General features: G+C 43.9%; 1 protein-coding gene across 1 annotated transcript; it reads left to right on the top strand.

Annotated features, from left to right (window-relative positions):
* Window positions 1-70: 70 nt before the first annotated feature.
* Window positions 71-19,577, top strand: LOC311122580 (uncharacterized protein; the record flags this gene model as incomplete). Its single annotated transcript, XM_084196921.1, has 22 exons — window positions 71-178; window positions 497-604; window positions 2,483-2,590; window positions 2,829-2,936; window positions 3,081-3,134; window positions 4,730-4,837; window positions 7,230-7,283; window positions 7,672-7,779; window positions 8,021-8,074; window positions 8,225-8,278; window positions 8,466-8,681; window positions 9,151-9,204; window positions 10,057-10,110; window positions 10,517-10,624; window positions 10,797-10,886; window positions 11,057-11,110; window positions 11,544-11,808; window positions 12,271-12,383; window positions 15,404-15,472; window positions 15,547-15,615; window positions 18,478-18,711; window positions 19,249-19,577. Coding segments are annotated over 22 exons (2,337 nt in total), but the record flags the coding sequence as incomplete, so codon positions are not given.
* Window positions 19,578-23,390: the final 3,813 nt, after the last annotated feature.

The following is a 23,390-nucleotide window of genomic DNA, read 5'->3' as shown; positions in this document are numbered from 1 at the left end:
TGGCTCTGAATAAAGATAGTACAAGACTTGTTAGTAGTGACCTGTACTGACCGTGTCTCTCTGTTTTTAGGGTTCCCCTGGTGAGCGTGGTCCTGCTGGCCCAGCCGGACCCACCGGTCTCCCTGGACGACCAGGACCTCAGGGACCCCCTGGACCCGCTGGAGAGAAGGGTGGACCGGTATGACCCAGTTCAGTTCAGCCTGGTTCTGTCCATGCTACTAGTTTTAACATAAACCCTGTTGTTAGGAAACAAACACGTTTCTCTCAGCTACTGTATATCTCAGCCTCCCCGTTTGAATCAACGTATTGTACAGGACAGTAGTGTTCGGGTCAATTCTATTCTAATTCAGTCAATTCAGGAAGTAAACGGTTAAACATCCTGAATTGACTGAATTAAAATGTAATTGATTTAAACCCTGCAGTTTAGTAAGTCTCCAGATGAGAGTTGTCTGGTAAATGAGTGGAATGAAATGTACTGTAATTTAATGTGCTATAGGGTGAAAAAGGACCCCAAGGCCCCGCTGGTAGAGACGGTGTCCAGGGACCTGTTGGTCTGCCCGGCCCCGCTGGACCTCTCGGACCCCCAGGAGAGGATGGAGACAAGGTGGGTTGGCCCGCTGAGGGGAGAGTAGGATGCGTTTGTGTGTGTGTGTGTGTGTGTGTGTGCGTCCGTGCTTGTGAATGTATATAAAAGTGAACACTTTGTAGCTTAGATAAAAACTAAATCATGTCTATCACTCTCTGACTCACACACACAAACACACTCAACGTGATGACTTAGATCAAAGGGTGTTTGTCCTCTCTCATGACCCTCTCTCTCCTCAGGGGTGTTGACATGCGGTGTTGGCCCTGACTGACATGTCAGTCTTTCCAGCTGACAGATAGATGAACCCGTTATGTCGATCATTTGTACGTTTCAGATGGTAGAGAGGAGCTGCTATTAGTATGCAAACACACAGACAGGAGACACACTGAGACACACAGAGAGAGAGAAAGAGAAAGAGAAAGAGAAAGAGAAAGAGAAAGAGAAAGAGAAAGAGAAAGAGAAAGAGAAAGAGAAAGAGAAAGAGCGAGAGAGAGAGAGAGAGAGAGAGAGAGAGAGAGAGAGAGAGATATATAGAGAAACATTTGTGTGAAGATCAGCTGTAATTGAATATTTCATCCTTGGAGGAATGCTGCTTTAGTTGTTAACTTAGTCTCTTTCTCCTGGTGCTGGGGGACACAGGGAATACTCAGGTATTTGACATTCAGAAAGAGAGAGAGAGAGAGACACACACACAAAGAGGATCTCACTAACATTCACACAGTCTCATTACAAGGCCTTTCACACTCGGAGAGGATAACTTCCAAGGGCTTTATTAAGGGGAGTTAAGGAGAGTAGAATAATGTTGTTTCAGAAGCAATAACCATCCTCTGGGCTGGCTTAGGAAAAGTCTGACTCAATGTTTTCCCACCATTTCAAACACCTAGAGACTGCAAACGCATTTGAGTATGCGTAACAGTGTGACGTTCTGGTGTTCTGATTTTGCAGTGCAAATGCAGTGCAAACAAGTTGTGAATGGAATCCGTGACAAGCTGCTAGTTAGATGACAAACCTTCTGGGATGTGGTCCTTTCTATCTCAGTTGGTAGAGCATGGTGTAAGTGGTTTTGGAAAAAGGTGTCTGCTAAATGGCGTATATACAGTATATATTATATAATTATTTTAGTATATTACATATACAGGTAATTGACAAAATAATAGAAACACTTGAGTAAATGAGGGATACAAAGTATATTGAAAGCATGGGCTTCCACACAGGTGTGGTACCTGAGTTAATTAAGCAATTAAGATCCCATCATGCTTAGGGTCATGTATAAAAATGCTGGGCAGGCCATTATTTTGGCTACCATGGCTATGCCCCCATAGGATGACAATGCCCCCATCCACAGGGCACGAGTGGTCACTGAATGGTTTGATGAGCATGAAAACTATGTAAACCATATGCCATGGCCGTCTCAGTCACCAGATCTCAACTCAATTGAACACTTATGGGAGATTCTGGAGTGGTGCCTGAGACAGCGTTTTTCACCACTATCAACAAAACACCAAATCATGGAATTTCTTGTGGCAGAATGGTGTCGCATCCCTCCAATAGAGTTCAAGACACTTGTAGAATCTATGCCAAGGTGCATAGAAGCTGTTCTGGCTCATGGTGGCCTAACACCCTATTAAGACACTTTATATTGGTGTTTCCTTTATTTTGGCAGTTACCTGTACATTATATATCATTTGACTCCTAATTCTGCCACTGTGTCACCGAATGATATTGAAGGCGACAATGACATATACCCAACAAAAAGCCCTGAAACCTCTCTTATTTCCACGCCAAGCACTCACTCACATACAAATCTTAATTTAGCTGAACACTAGCTCAACAGGATTTAAGTGAGTTAACTCAACAGGAGTCATTGAGTTGTGTTGACTGTGTTTCTATCACCAGGGAGAGATTGGAGAGCCAGGTCAGAAGGGAGGCAAAGGAGACAAAGGAGAGCATGGTCCACCTGGTCCTACTGGTCCCCAAGGCCCGGTTGGAGCGCCTGGTCCTGCTGTAAGTATCCCACTGAACCGTTTCATCCTCCAGTTCATTGGATCTGGAGGCGGACACTTTATCTATGATGTCACTTTCTGTCCCTGCCACAGTCTCTTGACCTGGTCTATGCCACCGTTCAACCTCTAATTCTTCTCTCCCCCTCACTCTCTTACTTATATACATTATATCCCCTCCCTCTCTCTCTATCTCCTTCTATCTTTCTTTCTCTCCTCCTCTCTCTCTTTCGGGTGTGTAGGGAGCTGATGGAGAGCCCGGTCCCAGAGGTCAGCAGGGTCTGTTTGGCCAGAAGGGAGATGAAGGATCCAGAGGGTTCAATGGACCCCCAGGCCCAGTGGGACTGCAGGTCAGAACCACAACCAGAACCAGGAACAGTCTATGTCTGTGTCCCAAATGGCACCCTATTCCCTATGTAGTGCACTACTTTTGACCAGGGTGCATAGGCCTCTGTTGTGATTGTTACTGACGTCATTATCTTGTCTGACTGCAGGGATTACCTGGTCCGGCCGGCGAGAAAGGAGAAACCGGAGATGTTGGTCAGATGGTAAGAGTTCCTACTATCCTCTTATGCAATATTGCTATAGAGTTGTATGAAATAGAGCAGAATTTAGTGTATTGTACATGGATTGTATACAATGAATTTAGCACTGTCAGATTCCTATATGTACAGTGCCTTCGGAAAGTACTCAGACCCCTTGACTTTTTCCATATTTTGTTAAGTTACAGCCTTATTCTAAAATTGATTTTTTATATATTTGTTTATCATCAATCTACACACAATACCCCATAATGACAAAGCGAAAACAGGTTTTTAGAAATGTTGGCTAATTTATTCAACATAAAAAACAGAAATACCTTATTTACATAAGTATTCAGACCCTTTGCTATGAGACTTGAAATTGAGCTTAGGTGCATCCTGTTTCTATTGATCATCCTTGAGATGTTTCTGCAACTGTGGTAAATTCATTTGATTGGACATGATCTGGAAAGGCACACACCTGTCTATATAAGGTTCCACAGTTGACAGTGCATGTCAGAGCAAAAACCAAGCCATGAGGTCGAAGGAATTGTCGGAAGAGCTCAGAGACTCAGGGAGGTGACCAAGAACCCGATGGTCACTCTGACAGAGCTCTAGAGTTCGTCTGTGGAGATGGGAGAACCTTCCAGAAGGACAACCATCTCTGCAGCACTCCACCAATCAGGCCTTTATGGTAGAGTGGCCAGACGGAATCCACTCCTCAGTAAAAGGCACATGACAGCCCGCTTGGAGTTTGGCAAAAGGCACCTAAAGACTCTCAGACCATGAGAAACAAGATTCTCCGGTCTGATGAAACCAAGATTGAACTCTTTGGCCTGAATGCCAAGCGTCACGTCTGGAGGAAACCTGGCACCAACCCTACGGTGAAGGATGGTGGTGGCAGCATCATGTTGTGGGGATGTGTTTCAGCGGCAGGGACTGGGAGACTAATCAGGTTCGAGGCAAAGATGAACGGAGCAAAGTACAGAGAGATCCTTGATGAAAACCTGCTCCAGAGTACTCAGGACCTCAGACTGGGGTGAAGATTCACCTTCCAACAGGACAACGACCCTAAGCACACAGCCAAGACAACGCAGGAGTGGCTTCGGGACAAATCTCTGAATGTCCTTGACTGGCCCAGCCAGAGCTCAGACTTGAACCTGATCGAACATCTCTGGAGAGACCTGAAAATAGCTGTGTAGCAGTGCTCCCTATCCAACCTGACAGCGCTTGAGAGGATCTGCAGAGAAGAATGGGAGAAACTCCCCAAATACAGGTGTGCCAAGCTTGTAGCGTCATACCCAAGAAGACTCGATGCTGTAATCGCTGCCAAAGGTGCTTCAACAAAGTACTGAGGAAAGGGTCTGAATACTTATGTAAATGTGATATATTTTTAAATAAATTAGCAAAGATTTATAATAACACTGTTTTTGCTTTGTCATTATGGCATATTGTGTGTAGATTGGAAAAAATAATTTAATACATTTTAGAATACGGCTTTAACGTAACAAAATGTGGAAAAAGTCAAGGGGTCTGATTACTTTCCGAATACTGTATATGATTTATTCCTATGTGTATGTGATGACAGTAGACTCATCACTCCTTCTCTCCTACCCTCCTAGGGTCCTCCCGGTCCCCCTGGCCCCAGAGGCCCCTCCGGACCCCCAGGAGCTGACGGCCCTCAGGGACCACCTGGTGGTATTGGAAACCCCGGAGCTGTTGGAGAGAAGGTAAGGTCTACCTGTTAATACCCTTCACCTCAATGTAGAACCCACAGAAATACAATCCATGAATCCAAAATGGATTATATTTATATGGTAGAACCTTTCCATATTTTTCTGAAGCTTCCTACACTTGCCTTAGTCCTCTTGATCCCATTGGATGCATAGGCCCTAGGGCATCCACCATGGGTCTCCTAATCCACCATGACTCCTAATCCACCATGACTCCTAATCCACCATGGCTCTCCTATCCACCATGACTCCTAATCCACCATGACTCTCCTAATCCACCATGGGTCTCCTAATCCACCTTGGGTCTCCTAATCCACCATGGGTCTCCTAATCCACCATGGGTCTCCTAATCCACCATGGGTCTCCTAGTCCACCATGACTCTCCTAGTCCACCATGGGTTTCCTAATCCACCATGGGTCTCCGAGTCCACCATAGGTCTCCTATTACTTGGAGATCTACATAGCAGAGGACTCAGACAGTATTAAGGTACATAGTCGTTATGCATCTGTTCCTGCACATAAAATCCCCATAGTTTACAGCAGTCCAGAGTAGATGGCAACGTCTATTTACCTTGTTGCTGACCTCAGTGGTAGAAAGTGTCTCATCAATCAGAGTAACTGTGGTTTAAAGTACCAACAAGAGACAGATATGCTTACTGTGCAAGAGGTCCAATTGTCAGTTTGAGTTTCAGTACAACATATTTCAGATCACCACTCATCCTCTTTTCAAAGCTTTTGTCATCATCAATATTTGATGCAGCTATTCAATAGATAATGTTTGAAATGGGAAAGGCTCATTTTCATTCTCAAGTGAGTGTGAGCGACACACACACACACACAGACACACAGCTTAATGGTAGTGTTGTCATCCTCAACAGTGTTGTCGCTAGAGAGAGTAGGAGTGTGAATAAATATTAAAAACAGCTCTTACAAAATAATCCTTGGTGTTTCGCTCGCCGTCAGGGCGGGCGGTCGGAGGTAGCTGTTTGATTATGAAAGCTTTGTCTTGGCAGCCGCCAGCCCCGCTGTCCACCACACGCTCTCAGCACTTTCTACTGCAATGATGGCGTGATTTGTTTTATCTGGTCCGTTGATGGAATGACCTTCGCCCTCTGAGAGTCTTTCCCCTGGGAGCACGCATCCATCCCTTCCTCAAACAAAAGCTTAGCTCACCACAATTACAATCCTCTCTCTGGCTAATCTGATCTGAGCTGATCTGGCAGCTTTTATAGCAGTGGTTAGGCTGAAACTTTTAGTCCTCTCCTTTCTCTCTGTCTTTCCCTCTCTCTCTCTCTTCTCTCTCTCTCTCTCTCTCTCTCTCTCTCTCTCTCTCTCTCTCTCTCTCTCTCTCTCTCTCTCTCTCTCTCTCTCTTGCTATCTCTCTCTCTCTCTCTCTCTCTCTCTCTCTCTCTCTCTCTCTCTTCTCTCTCATTCTCTCTCTCTCTTCCTGTTCTCAGCAGATTCACCCAGCTTCCCCCTGGCTGTTGTGAGCTGCTGTTCTGACAGTAGGATGGAGTCAGGCCCTGGATGTGTTTCAAATAGCACCCTATTCCCTACAAAGTGCACTACTTTTGACCAGAACCTGTGGGGCCTGGTCAAGAGTAATTGCACTATATAGGGAATAGGGTGCCATTTGCTATGCAGCCCCTATGTAGAGTCAGGCTTCCCAGAGAGACACAGGGCTGTATAAAAAGCTTAGTACAGGAGAGAGAATCACTCATGCTTTTAAACAGGCCTCTCGCTCTGCTCTCTCTGCTCTGTTGCCTGGACTGGATATCCTGACAGAAACAAATGGGCCAGATGCTCATTTAGGCTATGGATGGGTATGATAACCCAGAGTTAGGCCTGTGTACGCTAAGCACAGCTTGTCTTGGCTCAGCTCTGTACAGTTCAATCCAAATACACCAGGCCAGGCAGTTTGCTGCCCTGTCTCTCCCAGACCAGGGTTAGATAAACATTGTCTCTAGGAACACGTGGCTGTCCACCGTTTATGTCCAAGATTGATTGAGACGACAGGGCCTATGTGACAGTGAGTAACGACAGGGCCTGGAGCCTGAGCCCGCTACCCAATAAGACAGGCAGGGAGAGCGGGAGGGAGAGTGGAAGATGTATGGAGGAGACCAGGGAGGACCCAGAGGTCGCCTGTTCTCTGCCTGCTCCAGGCACAACTCTGACTGGCTGTGATGGATTGAAACCTCTGGTGTCATCTCTTTCATTCCCCAGGGGCGTCAGGACATTGGGTTTACTGTAAATATGATTTTTAGAGTTGTTTTGGTTCACTGCCGTTTCTGAAAAAAATATATATTGTGTTCTATCTTCTCTCTCTCTCTCTCTCTCTCTCTCTCTCTCTCTCTCTCTCTCTCTCTCTCTCTCTCTATTCCTTTCTCAGGGTGACTCAGGTGAAAACGGAGAGCCTGGTCTTCAGGGAGAACTTGGCGGACCTGTAAGAGAACCGACAGCACCTTCACACCACCATCATCATCCAACAGAACAACAGTTTCAACACAGCCCCACAACACCACACTACAACTCCCCATCACTGCCTCCATTGGAGAGAAGGAATTATTCTGCTGCAAATGCAAAAACTTACCGATTCATATATTTATTATAACAAAACATCAGAATAAAGGCTTCACCATTACCTTAACAATAATTGAATCATTTCACAAAGTTGTTATTAAAACCATTATAGAGGAAAGCCGACCAACCACATGGAGTGTGTTAAGCACAGTTCTACTGGGCATTGACATGAACACATTATTGACACAGTAACACACTGTTGACACACTAACACACTGTTGACACACTAACACACTGCCCCACTGTCACAGGGCCCAAGAGGAGAGCGAGGAGAGAAGGGAGAGGCCGGTCCTGCAGGTTCTGCTGGACCCTCCGGCCCTAAAGGTCCCCCTGGAGATGACGGTCCTAAAGGAAGTCCTGTAAGTCCTGGTTACACTTCTCTGTAGAGTCACATATCACAGTTGATTGATTGGTTGATTGATTGACTGATTGATTGCAGTTGTGTCCTGTTACTGCCATGTGAATGTATTCCAATGGATGTTGTGGATTTGCAATCAATTGTCAGTGGAAGGCAAAGTAAGATGTAGTCTCTTTATGTGTTAGTAAGTTCTCTCTAGAGTAATTCTAAATACTGAGCATTTTGTTGGCTTTCATTTCCAGGGTCCAAGTGGTTTCCCTGGTGATCCTGGTCCCCCTGGCGAGATCGGACAAGCTGTAAGTCACTGAAATGTTACAATGATATTGTTTTGGCATCCAGTTACTGTAATGCTTTGGTACCTATTGACATTTAAAAAATCCAAAACTGTGACCTATCCATTCAGTGTCATGCAACTTTTACAATGTCTCTCTTTCTCCTCCTGCCAGGGTCTAGACGGTCCTCCTGGTGACAAGGGAGACGACGGAGAGGCTGGTCAACCTGTGAGTCTCACCTAATGTATTACTACACCTGTTTAACGACAAACAAGCATTAACAAATGTAACATTTCTCATATCTGAAGATAACTACAGTAAAGATACAAGTGCTGTAGAAGAGCTTTTATCACTAAGTCACTCATCTTTTTTTCTCTGATCATGTACTTTAACCTTATCCTTTCTCACCTTTTAGGGTTCTCCTGGACCCACTGGAGAGTCAGGTCCTTCTGGTCCACCAGGAAAGAGAGGCCCCCATGGTACAACTGGACCCGAGGGCAGGCAAGGAGAGAAGGGAGCCAAGGGAGAGTCTGGTCTGGAGGGCCCACAGGGCAAGACAGGCCCCGTTGGGCCTCAGGGAGCACCTGGCAAGCAAGGTTCTGAAGGTCTCAGAGGTATCCCTGGCCCAGTTGTAAGTACAACATTGTTTCATATTTTCAGTACTTTGTGTCATAGCTATTACAGTAACTAGGGCATTTCTACAACACTCATAGATTATTATAGTGACTGATCTACAAAAGCCATTTCTAAATCACACAATAAGCGTAAGGGAATCATACTAATAGTAAGGTGGGTGCTTACATTTGTCCTATTTCACACATGTATAAGTGTGTATTGGAAATGTGTTTTTTGCATATCCCCCTGAGAGTGTGGTTACAGCCATGGTCTGCCATTATCAACAGTGACCCTGGAGCAATTAGGGTTAAGTGCCTTGCCCAATGGCACATCAACAGATTTTTCACCTTGTCGGCTGGGGGATTCGAACCAATGACCTTTCAGTTACTGGCCCAATGCTCTAACAGCTAGGCTACCTGCCAACCTTACATTGTATGTGAAGATCTGTCGGTTAAAGCACTGACTTGTATCTTGTTTCCATGCAGGGGGAACAAGGTCTTCCAGGTTCCTCAGGCCCAGACGGACCCCCTGGACCCATGGTGAGACAACTAACCTCTGACCCCTAACCCCTTACCCGTAAACCCGGGTCATTGGATGTCACAGGATTCACAGTACCTTGTCTTATTGGGTCAGACGTGTAATGTTATATGTCCTCCCTTTCTTTTACTCTACCTCTTTACTTCTCTACCCCCTTCCTTCCATCCCTCTTTACTTCTTTACCCCCTTCCTTCCATCCCTCTTTACTTCTTTACCCCCTTCCTTCCATCCCTCTTTACTTCTCTACCCCCTTCCTTCCATCCCTCTTTACTTCTCTACCCCCTTCCTTCCATCCCTCTTTACTTCTCTACCCCCTTCCTTCCTTCCATCCCTCTCTACTTATCTACCCCCTTCCATCCCTCTCTACTTATCTACCCCCTTCCTTCCATCCCTCTCTACTTATCTACCCCCTTCCTTCCATCCCTCTTTACTTCTCTACCCCCTTCCTTCCATCCCTCTTTACTTCTCTACCCCCTTCCTTCCTTCCATCCCTCTCTACTTATCTACCCCCTTCCATCCCTCTCTACTTATCTACCCCTTCCTTCCATCCCTCTCTACTTATCTACCCCCTTCCTTCCATCCCTCTTTACTTCTCTACCCCCTTCCTTCCATCCCTCTCTACTTCTCTACCCCCTTCCTTCCATCCCTCTCCGCTACAACTCTCCCAAATTATTTCCATCTCTCTCTCTCTCTCTCTCTCTCTCTCTCTCTCTCTCTCTCTCTCTCTCTCTCTCTCTCTCTCTCTCTCTCTCTCTCTCTCTCTCTCTCTCTCTCTCTCTCTCTCTCTCTCTCTCTCTCTCTCTCTCTCTCTCTCTCTCTCTCTCTCTCTCCCTCTCTCTCTCTCTCTCTCACAGGGTCCTCCAGGATTACCAGGTTTGAAGGGAGACTCTGGCATTAAGGGAGAAAAGGTAAATCCCACCCCCTTGTTTCAGTAGGTTATTGACAACATGTAGTATACTGTAAATATTACAGTCAAATATTGACATACCTGTTGCATGCATGGCTAAAAGTTACATACTGTATTGATCTTCTTCCATTGCTAATGATGTTGATGTCTAATATTCTATACAGATATACGTGAAATCTTTCGATAGAGATACTGTATATTCCATACTGTACACATTCAAGTGAATCATAACTGACTGCTCAGTGTTCAAACCTATTGATTATGTATCTGGTATTAGCCCCAGGGCAGTGAGTCATCCCACTAATGATATACGAAGAGAGATTGATTGACAGGCAGATCGATGTGAGTAATTAAATGTTTGATTGATTATTGATGCATGTTTTGATCTGTGTTTCTCCTCTCCTCAGGGCCACCCTGGTCTAATTGGTCTGATCGGGCCCCCAGGAGAGCAGGGAGAGAAGGGTGACAGAGGTCTGCCAGGCCCCCAGGGGACATCAGGACCCAAAGGAGACAATGTGAGCAGACCTACAACTGTTGTTTACATGATTATTGAGCGATGTTTACCTAATAAAAAGTGACATGTTGTGGTTTGGTCTGATAATACAGTTGATCATATCAAGTCAACACAGTTAAGTGTGGTTTGATCCCCCTCTCTTCTCTCCTTCCTATCTAATTTTCTCCCTCCAGGGTATTGCTGGCCCCTCAGGTCCTCTTGGTCCCCTGGGACCTCCAGGATTACCAGGTCCTCCTGGTCCTAAAGGAGCTAAGGGGTCATCGGTAAGCGTCCCCACAAACTACCATGCCCCTGTCAACCATGTCCTACTGTCCCCTCAAAATCATGTCCCACTGTCCATAGAAGTTGTGTATATGACCTTATAAAGTCTAAACCATGTCCTACTGTCAATAGAGGCTGTGTGTATGATGCTGTTCTGTTCTGTCTTCCTCAGGGTCAAACTGGTCCCAAGGGAGAGACTGGTGTTCCTGGACAACCTGGGCCTCCTGTAAGTTATCTTCATGATTGTGTGATGTCATTACATGTTGTTGTTTTGTAGTTTTACTGCATGTTTTACTATACATAAACTATACGTACTGTATAATGATTAGTTAAGTAAACAAAATTATACTACGTGAAGATTAATAATAGAATACCCTTGACTAAAGCATCTCTCTCCCATTTCTCTCCCTCTCTTCCCCTCCCCCTCTCCTCTCCCCCCTCTCCCATTCTCCCCCTCTCCCCTCTCCTTTCCCCGTCTCCTCACCTCTTCCTCTCCCCCTCACGTCCTCCACCTCTTCCCCTCTTTCCCCCTCTCCTTTCTCCACCTCCTCCTCACCTCCTCCCCCTCTTCTATCCTCATCTCTTCCCCTCCTCCTTCCCCCCCCTCTACTTTCCCTGTCTCCTCCTTTCCCCCTCTCTCTCCTTCTCCACCCCCATAGGGTCCTCCTGGGGACGTCATCCACCCGCTGCCCATGCAGTCAAGCCCCAAGCGGAGCCGCAGGAACATTGATGCCAGCCAGATGATGGATGAGGCCAATGCAGATGCCAACTACAAGGACTACGACGATGGTATGGAGGAGATCTTCGGATCCCTCAACTCCCTCAAGCTGGAGATCGAGCAGATGAAGCACCCGCTGGGAACACAGGGCAACCCCGCCCGCACCTGCAAGGACCTGCAGCTATGCCACCCCGACTTCCCCGATGGTGGGCATCGATTTGAGATCTGAAATGCTATATCTGACGTTCTCAAGTCTTACTAAGTTTGGTGCTGAAGCCCCGGAATAATCTTGTTTGAAACTTGTTTGGAAAAGGTGGCTGGTGCTAGCCATCTTTTTCATACAGGTGGGGCTATTTTATACAGGTCAAAGTCAATATTAAGGGCCAAGTGTCACTACTATAATGGATTTAAATGTGATAGAGAAATAGGATTATAAATATGATTGGTATTTGATGATATTGCCTGTCATTGAGTGTAAGTGGGGTGTAGAATAGTCTCTCTCCTTGGAATGCTAAATCATGCTAATTTAAACATTGAATGATCTCTGATGAAAAGGTTTCTAATTGTTAAGGTTCCCTCCTTCCTCTCTCCTTCCCTCTTTCTTTTCCCTCTTCCCCATTTTCTCCCTTCCGCCCTCCCTCCCTCCCTCCATTTCTTGTCATTTTCAGGTGAATACTGGATCGACCCCAACCAGGGTTGCTCAAGGGACTCGTTCAAGGTTTACTGCAACTTCACAGCAGGAGGAGAGAGCTGCATCTACCCTGATAAGAAGTCTGAAGGGGTAAGTCATGGCGCTTTTACACACACAACTGGTAAAATTGTCAGATTTTGAGAGCCAATGATAGAAATTCAGTGGGAGAAAATGCTTAAAATAAATGCTTAAAAACTGTAACCGTACACATTCGAGAAGTTTTGGTGGATATAATGAGGGAAATATTTACAAAATATTAAAATTCATCATGCCTGCATGGTATGGTGATATTTATGGTTGATTAAAAAAGTGTGTATAAAACAATCTGTCTACATTGTTCTGTCAAGTGTCAACTGTTCCCCATTTGATTGACAGGTTAAATAACTCTGACTGTATGATGCAGATAAGTTAATATTTATTTATTCTTCCCTGGCCCCAGGCAAAGTACTATGCATATAAATCATATATACCTCTCTCCTGACAATACTGCATAATCACATAACACTCATGTATGTAAGATTCATGCATCACTGTTCCTTTACTTGTATGAGTGTAATACCCAGGGTCCTCCAAGCCCCGAGGGGGCAGCAGCTTCATGTAAGACGTTTGGTGTTACACACTACTGACATGTCAAAGAATATATTTGGGGCAGTCCCTCACTGTCAACAGAGAGTCAACGATTCCCTTGCACACGCATGTACATGCATGCATACACGTGAACACACACACACACAGTTCTGCCGTACTATCCTCCAGCTAAGTGTCAGCGGCCTAGTGTCGTGCCTGGCCCAGTCACCTGTAATAGGTTATGGCAGGTGACAGGCACCCAGAGAGGATTCTGCTGCTGGTTGGTTATACATGGTGGAGTGGAGAGGAGAGGAGAGGAGGTGTGCGCACACATACACACACACACATCCCTCCCTGCTAGCCTGGGACACTGTATCCCAAGTCTACCAATCATGAGTTATGCAGAGGAGAGGATAGAGGAGAGGAGATAGATAGGTGAAGGACAGGAGAGAAAAGGAAGAGTTAGAAGTAGAAGGTATCAGTTGTCTCCTACAGTAGATGGGATCAGTTCTAGGGTATCAGTTGTCTCCTCCAGGAGAAGGGATCAGTTCTAGGGTATCAGTTGTCTCCTCCAGGAGAAGGGATCAGTTCTAGGGTATCAGTTGTCTCCTCCAGTAGAAGGGATCAGTTCTAGGGTATCAGTTGTCTCCTCCAGTAGAAGGGATCAGTTATAGGGTATCAGTTGTCTCCTACAGTAGATGGGATCAGTTCTAGGGTATCAGTTGTCTCCTCCGGTAGAAGGGATCAGTTCTAGGGTATCAGTTGTCTCCTCCAGGAGAAGGGATCAGTTCTAGGGTATCAGTTGTCTCCTCCAGTAGAAGGGATCAGTTATAGGGTATCAGTTGTCTCCTAGAGTAGATGGGATCAGTTCTAGGGTATCAGTTGTCTCCTCCAGTAGAAGGGATCAGTTCTAGGGTATCAGTTGTCTCCTCCAGGAGAAGGGATCAGTTCTAGGGTATCAGTTGTCTCCTCCAGGAGAAGGGATCAGTTCTAGGGTATCAGTTGTCTCCTCCAGTAGAAGGGATCAGTTCTAGGGTATCAGTTGTCTCCTCCAGTAGAAGGGATCAGTTATAGGGTATCAGTTGTCTCCTACAGTAGATGGGATCAGTTCTAGGGTATCAGTTGTCTCCTCCAGGAGAAGGGATCAGTTCTAGGGTATCAGTTGTCTCCTCCAGGAGAAGGGATCAGTTCTAGGGTATCAGTTGTCTCCTCCAGTAGAAGGGATCAGTTCTAGGGTATCAGTTGTGTCCTACAGTAGAGGGGATCAATTCTAGGGTATCAGTTGTCTCCTCCAGTAGAAGGGATCAGTTCTAGGGTATCAGTTGTCTCCTTCAGTAGAAGGGATCAGTTCTAGGGTATCAGTTGTCTCCTCCAGTAGAAGGGATCAGTTCTAGGGTATCAGTTGTCTCCTCCAGTGGGGTCCCCTGCTGCTCACTCCACTCATGCTAGGAGAGCTGAAAGTGCCTTTCAAGACAGCAGGGTGTGTTTAATGTATGCTGTCTCCCAGCGCTAATTGATCTCTAGCTGAACATTCATTAACACATTAAGGCATTGATGACAAGCCCTGTATAAACCTTGTATCCGACTCATCTAGCTCATTACTGAAGTATAATAATATTCAGAATATTATCACACTGGAGTACCACTGGCCATTAATGTGATAGATCTTAATGGGTAGATCTTCAGCTAAAGCTGAATAGAATTTAAATGAAAAAATAGATATATGTTTACTTCTCGATGGCTATACAGCAGACTCTTAACAGCTTTTTAATTGAAAAGTGACTTCTTGTTGGCTATGCAGCAAAAGCTTAACTAGTTTTAAATGAAAACCAGAAAAACAAAGCGACTTGTCTTTACCTACAGTATACAGCAGAAGCTTAAATGAACACCATAAAACCATAGTCACTGCTATATTGGTATAGAGCTGCATTAGAACTACCAATAAGTATCTTAGTTTTTCCCCATTCTGCTCTATACCAATATAGTAGTGACTATGGTCCTCTGTAGCTCAGCTGGTAGAGCACGGTGCTTGTAACGCCAAGGTAGTGGGTTCGATCCCCGGGACCACCCATACACAAAAAAAAATTATGCACGCACGACTGTAAGTCGCTTTGGATAAAAGCGTCTGCTAAATGGCATATTATTATTATTATTATGGTGTTCATTTAAGCTTCTGGTCAAAAGCAGTGCACTGTATAAGGAATAGGGTGCCATTTAGTATTCATACAACATCTCTTAATGAATCACTGTGTACTCATTAATATTTGATCAGTAATTAGCTGCCAGCCAATGTTTATACAAAATGTGATAATGGCTTGCTAAGGTATTTTACACTGTCCCGAGCTGTTCGGTGTCACACAATACTACTGCAGGTCTCTCAGACGCCACAGATGGACCAAGGGAGGGAGGGTTTAGAGGGGAAGAACGAGGGATGAAGTTGTTCTTTCTTTCAGGAGGCTGTTCTTACTGTTTTTCTTTCTTTAACCTTCATTTTTTGTCCTCCTCCTCCTCTTCCCCCCTGTTTCGCTCTATCCGTACCCCAGACTAGGCTCACCTCCTGGGTAAAGGAGATCCCTGGCTCCTGGTTCAGTGAATTCAAACGTGGTAAACTGGTAAGCCCCCCTGACGCCCCCCTTCCCCCCGTCCCCTTCCCTTTTTCCTGAACGGCTCATCTCATATTTTACAGAGCAAAATGGCAAAATGGCCCAAAGACACCCCAGGCTCTTGGTATAGTCGCTACAAGCGAGGTTCTCTGGTAAGTGGCACGCCCACAGGTCTCTGGAGGCCCAGCTAGGGTGACTCCTGGCTGGGTCTCTGTGGGCCTGAGGGCCCTGCATGGTTCTAGGTTCTGGTTCTGGTCAGTACTGGTTCTGCATGGTTCCTGTACTGGTTGGCACTGGTCTTTGACTGGCACTCTGGCTTGTGGTTGTGGCGACACTGCTCTGCATGGTTCAGCACGATCAAGCTCAGCTCAGCACACCTTCAGTAAGACATACTGCAGTAGGTGAAGTCTCTTCCTTCCAGAATAGAGGGAGACATAGTTGGTGGAACAGACAGACTGGCAGACATACTTTACCATGGCAACTAGTAGTTGAAGAAGTTAAAGACAAGTTTCCATTGAAGTTCAATACAAAAAGGTAAGTGTAGTACAAAAAGTCATAGAATTGAGTAAATCATAGTGTGTTGGCACTGAATGTTGCCATGGGAAAGTATGAGTGTAAATGCATCCACTCAACCTGCCTCTCTCTGAAGTTGGAGAGCATCACCTAGAAGTGACTGAGTGCCTCTCACAGTTAGACACACATTTCTATTTAAACACAGTTACAACAACTACTCCTATTGCCCTCAGCATTTCCAGCTGACTCATAGATACTCTTACTGTACAGATACCTATTCATAAATCATGTGAAAGCTAGTCACAGGAGAGTGATTGGGCACCATTTTGTTCCTGCTACACTCATTTCACACATTCACCTTCTCATTCACTCACATCAGGATTACGGTAGGTAACAATACTGATTCAATGTGAACAGTCAAAGGTCAGGCACTCAGTCACATTCCCAGGGGCTTCTGGGTACACCCAATTTTGACTTGCGGCTGCGATGAAGAGGTAATGTTTCCATGGCGATGTAGGGCTGTTTCTACACACTGGTTCTGCGGGGCAGAGCGGGGATGAGGGAGGGAGGGGAGGAACAGACAGAAGCAGGGGAGGATCTACCTAGCCTTTCTGAGTACCTGGACACTCACAGGGGTGAGGGGTACTACTCCCTTTAGGAGCCACTGATTGACAGACAGACAGACAGACACTGTTACTTGGACATAATGGATATAGGATATAGTTTTTTATGAGCCCAAATTCCTATCTGATGATGGTGTGGCCAACTGATGATGGTGTGGCCAACCAAATTCCTATCTGATGATGGTGTGGCCAACTTGTGGGTACCTGAAAATACAGTACAACAGATTTGATTGGCTTCCCTCTAATAGTAATCTGTAATGTCCATTAATGTCCAGGTTGAGTCGTGTGTGTGTGTGTGTGTGTGTGTGTGTGTGTGTGTGTGTGTGTGTGTGTGTGTGTGTGTGTGTGTGTGTGTGTGTGTGTGTGTGTGTGTGTGTGTGTGTGTGTGTGTGTGTGTGTGTGTGTATCTATACACGCACACACATTAGTGGCTCTCTGCTTCGACTGCATGGCATGGGCATTGCATGCGCTTGGCTCTTGGTCTGAGTCAGTCCTGTTTGTCTGAAAGAAGAAGAGAACCCTGTGGAACTGATGGTGGAACACTGCTGGTTGGTATGGAAACGGATCTCCAGCGTAAAATAGCATCACACCAAAGACTGATGTTCACACATGGACGGGTCATCAGGCATGATTAGTAATCATTAGAGACTAACTACATTAGTATAATAGAACACATGTTGGTTTAGTATTCACTTTAACAAGGCAAATTAGGCTAATTCTAAATTGCGGAAACCGATTAAACCATTATTATTTTTCATTTATACAATTACGTTTTACATTTACTAATGGGCTCGTATCAAAACAATACATTTCCAGAATTTCTTAATTAAAGCTAAAGTGTTCAATTACGGTTAGCTCCTCGATTGAGAGTATTCGTCGCTTGTACATTGCTAGTAGAATGCTATTCCTACAGAACCATTGTAGTCTTTCAGCAGAGAATAAGCCAGTCAATATCTAAGGCCCCAGAGCCTGTAGATTAAAGCTCCTGTAGTTACCCCTGTCTGCCTTACTGTTTCTCAGACACGAGCTTGCTCAGAGAGACCCAGACAGACAGACAGACAGACAGACCTCATAATATAGCAAGCCTCTCTATCTCTCCCAAAGCTGGTTGATGACAGCCTAGATATTTCACTCTAAAGGACCTAGCCAGAACACCTCTGATATATCCCCCCGCCTGATTTGTCGTCTGAGGAATCGGAATTGTATCCTACTCACGTAGCGCCACCGTGAATTATGGGTAATGAAGCTTAGCATACCCTCTGGAGACGAGCCGGCCACCGTTGATCTTCTTACCTACAACCCCCCTCTCTCCCTGGTGCTGCAGTGACTGATGGGACAAACCTATGTCGCGGCGCACTGCGCCCACCGATTGACATGCCATAATTCTGTCAAAGCAGCCGTTGCGCCAGAGAGAGAGGTGAGGAATGCTGACATGTTTGAGTGACGGTGTGTCATTGCACTGAGTCCGCCACGATGCTGCATATACCTACAGTCTGCTGTCTGCGAAACACTCCGTCTAACATCACATGAAATCGTATCCCCACGACGACATTACTAGGTGTCAGAATTAGAATTCACAGATAAAAGTGAGAAACCCTCCCGAGACACCACAGTACATGAGAACGGTGTGATGTGTAGATTTGAGTGTTCTTGGTAGAGAACACACAGTAAAGCAATGTTGTGTCTGAAATGGCACCCTATTCTTTAAATAGTGTACTACTTTTCACCAGAGCACTGCTCAAAAGTAGTGCACTATTTAGGGAATAGGGTGCCATTTCAGATGCACCCAAATATGTATAGTATGTATGTATAGTGTCTGTATTAGTCGACAGTGTCTGTTCCGGCCGAGACCCTATATCCCCTTTCCTCCCTGTCTAGCTCTCGTATGTGGACGCTGAGGGAAACCCCATTGGTGTGGTCCAGATGACCTTCCTGCGTCTGCTGAGTGCGGCCGCCCGCCAGAACCTCACCTACAACTGCTACCAGTCGGTGGCCTGGCACGACCAGGACGGGGACTCGTACGACAAGGCCATCCGCTTCCTGGGGTCCAACGACGAGGAGATGTCCTACGATAACAACCCCTACATCAGAGCCGTGGTGGACGGCTGTGCGGTGAGTGGATGGAAGGGTGGGGGAAAGTGTGTGTAACGGGTGGAAGAGTGTGTGTGTAAGGGCATAGGTGTGTGTGCAGTGATTTGCTGGTCATGTGTATAACGGCATGTGTGTTTTGTGTGTCTGTGTGGGGAGTGAATTGTGTGTCTGTGGGGTGGGGGGAGTGAATTGTGTGTCTGTGTGGGGTGGGGGGAGTGAATTGTGTGTCTGTGTGGGGTGGGGGGAGTGAATTGTGTGTCTGTGTGGGGTGGGAGGAGTGAATTGTGTGTTTGTGTGGGATGGGGGGAGTGAATTCTATGTTTGTGTGGGGTGGGGGGAGTGAATTGTGTGTTTGTGTGGGGAGTGAATTGTGTGTTTGTGTGCGACTGTGTGTGGTTTAGAAAGAGGTATGATTAATGTGAATAGTAAGCCTCTACACAGTTTCCTGTTTGTTTAAATGATTTAAGATTTGATGTAAAAAAATAAACTCTACTGTATATAGAGGTCGAAGTACAGTAGCACTTTCTCACTATGTCTCTCCCGCTCTCTGTTTTTCAGCTGAAAAAGGGCTATGAAAAGACAGTACTGGAGATCAACACACCAAAGGTGGAACAGGTGCCTTTTGTTGACATCATGTTCAACGATTTCGGCGGAGCTACGCAGAAGTTTGGATTCGAAGTGGGTCCTGTCTGTTTCATCGGCTAAGACTGTTTACTGAACAAAATGGAGAAAATAAAAAGCATCTTTGTTTTCTCAGAAACAAAACACATGAATAGGACAATTTGTATTTGTGTAAAACATTCTGTGTCCAAAAGCAACAAGTATGAATAAAATACACAAAAATCAAGATGAGAATACTACAATAAATTTCTAGAGGATTTGATGTCAAAAAAAAAAAAAGAGCAACCTTGTAACCTCAGTGTGCCTTCTCCATCACATGAATAAGTCAGATACTACCGACCCCTATCTTCACCACTGACCCCTATCACCGATCCCAGCGCACTTGATGTAGATCCAGTCTGGTTGTCCAATGCACCGGAGGCAAACCTTTACCTGCTACTCCACTGGTTTCAGAAGGTTGCCATGGACTCCATCCCATGTGGCAGGTTGCTTCTTTGTTTGTTTTTTATCGGTTTTTGTCATTGTTGTTTTTTGTCTCCCTCTCAATTCCCACTTTGAATATTTTATTCATTAGTTCATTCATTCGCTCATTCATTCATTTTGGAAGCTTTGTTTTGTGCATAATTGTCTCCCCATTCTTCTGAATGGAACTTATATATATAAATATATATAAATATTTTTTGTATGTTTGTAAGTACTTTCTGTATATTTTTCCTAGTAATGTTTATTGTTTCTGGCTTCAAAACATGCATGTGACCTTTTAAGACATGAGGTAAGAGATGATGGTCATTGGAATACATCAAATTTGCAGATACTAGAGTAAGGAATTGGACGTGTAAATTGGAGAATAGATGAGGAGTGCTTGTCTTGTTGCTGGGTGTGAAGAACACCTTATTGTAATTTAAGAACCGAATGAAAATAAAATATGGAAATAATACTCTGCGCTAGTATGTGAGAGTTGATTAGCATAAAATAAAATGTGTCAAGAAAAAAACGACAAAAAACATTCCTCCTCTTGTGTCCTCTATTTTGGGTGCATTTGGAGATTTTATTAACTTAATAAACAACTTTGATATTTTTTTCTTCAATACTTCCATATTTCTACTCTATCAAACTATATATGCAACGGGAGATGTCACTTTTCAATGAAACACAAGAAATCAAGACTTAGGTGCTATTTTCTCTCCTGTGGTGCTATGATATTTTCAAGTTTGTTGTTATTTTGAAAGTACAGTTAACTGTTGGTGGTGATGTTAACCTGTCACCATGACTACCCTGTCTGTCCCTGACCCTCTTAGCCCCTAACCTCTGACACAACATCTTCGCTACATTCTTATTTATGTCCAGGGGCGTTTTAATGCATGCCAGTTTGCTTCATATTCATTCATAGATCAATGCAGTATTTTATTTTATGTATTTCTCTGCTTCCAAGGCCCACTTAGTAAAAACTAACAGCGTCTAATCAAACTGCAACTTACTTGGAATGTGATAATAGAAATAAGATTGTACTCAGTTGCCGAATGTGGTGCTAATTTATCTAACTTTCTTAGATGTCTTAAAAAAAAAAGAAAACGGTAGAAGCGATGCTGCAATGCTTGCATATCATGGTTCCAAGACTTGGAGCAATTTGCGAATTGATCTCAGTGATTGGTGTTATGTGCAATGGATCATCTTTTTTCACTTCGCCAAGCTTTTTCCTGCTTTCCTTTTTCGGGGTTGGGGGTGAAGGTGACTGGTTTGGAAGGGGTACGGAGTGTCTTCCCCGTTGAGTATTCCAAAGCACATGGCCGAGGAACAGTTTGGAGTTTTGGTACCTGAAACCATTAACTTTCTTACCAAAGGCTTTCTTTTTATATTGCTTTAAGTTCCTACAGGGCCAAGAATCCACTACGTATTTTGGTATCCACTATTTGAAAATGTGGCAGAATTGTCAATGATGATTAAAATCAGATGAATCATGTACAAGTCCAAAAAATATATTAAAAAAGTTGTTTTGAACGATATCAGATAAGCCCGCTTATAGGTAGAAAATCCAGATGCAAAGCTTGTTTTTGTATTGTTGTTTGGGGTCTTCTGATTTAACTGTTGGTTTATTTTCTTTAGCCCTAGTTATCCCCTTTGTACAAACTATGCACTCTGCCTGCTTTTGACCACTACAGCATCTACCACAGACATTTTTACTGTCCTGCATAAGTAGCTAGTTTTTTGTTATGTTTTTTGTTTTTACCTTCTAGATATGTGACTTGAACCATTTATGTTAAGATAGCTCAATACACTTATTGATCATCAGTTTTTAATGTTCATTTCGATGAAGCACGCCAAATTTAACGTTAGCTCTCAATAAAAGAACAAAACATTTTTGTAAATTTTCAGAACCAGCAGTAATGCTGCCAATCATTTTTTATTTTATTTTATTTTATTGTTTTACGTTTGTCTGTTTGTTAGTTTTTATGGTCTTGTCAAACCTGTGTAAGAGAGGATAGAAGATATATTGGTTTTTATGTCAATAAATTCAAGTTTACTGTGGCCACCCACTCTTGTATGTCTTTTGAAGCATTAAAACCTATCTGTATGCATGAAATTGTAAGGTTTTTTTCTCTTGTTTTTATACTTTATAATGACATGATCTCCAACCCACCTTTTATTAATAAAATAGATAGAATGCTAAATTTCATATGATAAAATTGAAAACGGTCATGTCCATAATTGTGAAGTGGAGAGAGAATGGTGATATTGTAACTCTCTACCCACAGCCAATGTTAATTTGTAGTATATTTATTGTATTATTTAAAAATAAATGTAAATTGATACCGTAGTATTACTGGAAGGCGCCCTCTTTATCTCGGAAACAGAATTATTTATCGTTAAATGGTTTTCAGTCACAATTTGCAGTTTTTCTAAATGAAATATTACTGCAACTCCCCTAAACACTGGTGTTATGGTATCCTACCTTGATCCAAAAATCCACCATCAATGAGATGTGGACACAAATATGTTTTATTCATTTTTCTCATTCTTTTATAGACTGTTGGAAGACTATCATACCTAAACATTAAACGTTAAAAAAGTGAAGTTTAATATATATATATTTTTTCATAGTTATAGAATCCACAGTTAGAATATGATCTTGCGAAGCAAAACATGTTTATAGTAAGTGAAGTTACATAATTTCTAAAATCCTTCTTCTGGCATCCTGATTACGACTGAAAATCGTTGCTGTCTTAATGTGTTTTACCACCTCCACCCCTCATTAGAATAAATGTGCATGCAGTGCCTTTTGAAAGTATTCATACCCCTTGACTTAGTCCACATTTTGTTGTGTTACAGCCTGAATACAAAATTTATAAAATATATTTGTTTCTCACCCATCTACATACAATTCCCCGTAACAACAAACTGAATTGTCTTTTTTTAAATGTTTGCACATTTATTGAAAATTAAATACAGCAATATCTCATTTACACAAGTATTCACACCCCTCAGTCAATACATATTAGAATCACCTTTGGCAGCGATTATACAGTGGCTTGCGAAAGTATTCAACCCCCTTGGCATTTTTCCTATTTTGTTGCCTTACAACCTGGAATTAAAATTGATTGTTTGGGGGTTTGTATCATTTGATTTACACAACATGCCTACAACTTTGAAGATGCGAAATATTTTTTATTGTGAAACAAACAAGAAATAAGAAAACAAAACAGAAAACTTGAGCGTGCATAACCATTCACCCCCCCAAAGTCAATACTTTGTAGAGACACCTTTTGCAGCAATTATAGCTGCAAGTCTCTTGGGGTATGTCTCTATAAGCTTGGCACATTCAGCCACTGGGATTTCTGCCCATTCTTGAAGGCAAAACTGCTCCAGCTTCTTCAAGTTGGATGGGTTCTGCTGGTGTACAGCAATCTTTAAGTCATACCAAAGATTCTCAATTGGATTGAGGTCTGGGCTTTGACTAGGCCATTCCAAGACATGTAAATGTTTCCCCTTAAACCACTCAAGTGTTGCTTTAGCAGTATGCTTAGGGTCATTGTCCTGCTGGAAGGTGAACCTCCGTCCCAGTCTCAAATCTATGGAAGACT

The sequence above is a fragment of the Coregonus lavaretus genome (assembly GCF_964263955.1).
Source record: "Coregonus lavaretus genome assembly, contig: HAP1_SCAFFOLD_1241, whole genome shotgun sequence".
Lineage (NCBI taxonomy): Eukaryota > Metazoa > Chordata > Actinopteri > Salmoniformes > Salmonidae > Coregonus > Coregonus lavaretus.
This window is presented reverse-complemented; position numbering and strand designations above follow the sequence as displayed.